The sequence below is a fragment of the Solanum lycopersicum genome, chromosome 9, assembly GCF_036512215.1.
Source record: "Solanum lycopersicum chromosome 9, SLM_r2.1".
In the NCBI taxonomy this organism is placed as follows: domain Eukaryota; kingdom Viridiplantae; phylum Streptophyta; class Magnoliopsida; order Solanales; family Solanaceae; genus Solanum; species Solanum lycopersicum.
Window position 1 is genome coordinate 57178273 of NC_090808.1, and position 1360 is coordinate 57179632.

Below are 1360 nucleotides of genomic sequence, written 5' to 3' on the forward strand. Positions count from 1 at the left end.
ATCTGGTGAAGTAGTGGTGATCTGCCAGCTTTATCGACACAGATCAGTAAGATGTACCTGTAAGGTAAAATAACTCAAATGCAGATTTGTTAGTGCGCGTTCAGAGTACAAAATACATAATATCACATAGACGGCAGATAAACACACAAGTCGCTTTGTTTGAGGATATTTTAACCCACGAATGAGGAGGGAAATATATATTTGGACAAACAGGAATTTGTTTGTTTAACGCTATCTCGGAAAGGCCGAATCACGTTGAGCTATGGTCTTCTTACAGCTGCTTTTCGATGTCCGTTGATCTTATCTTCGTATCTTTGTAATACGGAGGAGAATGAAAATTTTCTGTGATAGGGGCCGGGCCGGGAAGGCTGCCTATGTATCTCATAAGGAGAATTCAGGCCCAACGTAGTTCGGACACAAGGGTGAAATCTTTTCATTCACTTTTTCATTGTGATTACAAGGGAATTGAAAAAAACAACATTGAAATTCCTAGAAGGCAACACTTCGGCAATTTCTCGTCTTGTAGCTGAGTCATTCTTTTCCTCTCAGACAGTCGGAAATGGAGGCTTGTAGACGATTTCTTCTTCATCGTCCTCCTCAATTACTTCACAGCTGGGGCTACTGTCATCTGCTCCCTGATCACGGGCGAGGTATTTTCCGCCCTTTAAGTTGTTATGGGTCGCCAATTCCTCGTCGAGTACCGCACTTCTAAATGACAACACGGCAGTCTCGATATCTATCTTCGCCTCTCTCGCCTTTCCTTCGTGTATCTCCAAACGAAGCAAGTTCAACCTTTTCCTTAGGCTTTCGGTTTCCATCTCAACCTCCTTCTTTCTCTTTATCTGTGACGCCAGATCTTCATCCAAGGTCGTGACCGCAGCTTTGTAGATCGTCGTGGTCATGTCTACTTTGAGCCCTTCCTCCTTAACCTTCTGAATCTCTCGAGTGACTCGCTCGATCTTTTTTCGCAATTCCTCCTCAGTGAGCTCCGTCTGGACGTTCTTGCCTTTGTCCATAGCGGTGACTCGACTTTCCTGAGATGATAGAGCGGTATTTAGGATTTATGGTATGGATTTTGTGTGAGAAACTTGAGACTTGGGACTTTTGGTCGGACATTTATAATAGTGGCTTCTGTATATTCTTTGGAATTTTGGCTAGGAGTGAGTTTACGATATCCTCAATCATAGCGACATAATACATAAACATTTAAACATATATATCACGTCCTAGACATGCATGTGACCCTTTTGTGCCAAGGGTAGGCCTAACGAATTGAAGGATGTATATGCTTTTTAAACCCGATTATTATCCCCACAATATTTCATTAATAGCATCCAAAATGTCTGATAAACATAAAACA

The 1360-nt window shown here is 42.1% G+C and overlaps 1 protein-coding gene across 1 annotated transcript; it reads right to left on the minus strand.

Annotated features, from left to right (window-relative positions):
• Positions 1–545: 545 nt before the first annotated feature.
• Positions 546–1016, minus strand: LOC138338609 (uncharacterized). Its single transcript, XM_069289588.1, has one exon. The coding sequence runs from the start codon at positions 1014–1016 to the stop codon at positions 546–548; it is 471 nt and encodes a 156-aa protein (XP_069145689.1).
• Positions 1017–1360: the final 344 nt, after the last annotated feature.

Excerpts from the sequence above, each read along its gene's own strand:
- LOC138338609 (XM_069289588.1), bottom strand. The coding sequence starts at position 1,016 with ATGGACAAAGGCAAGAACGTCCAGACGGAGCTCACTGAGGAGGAATTG.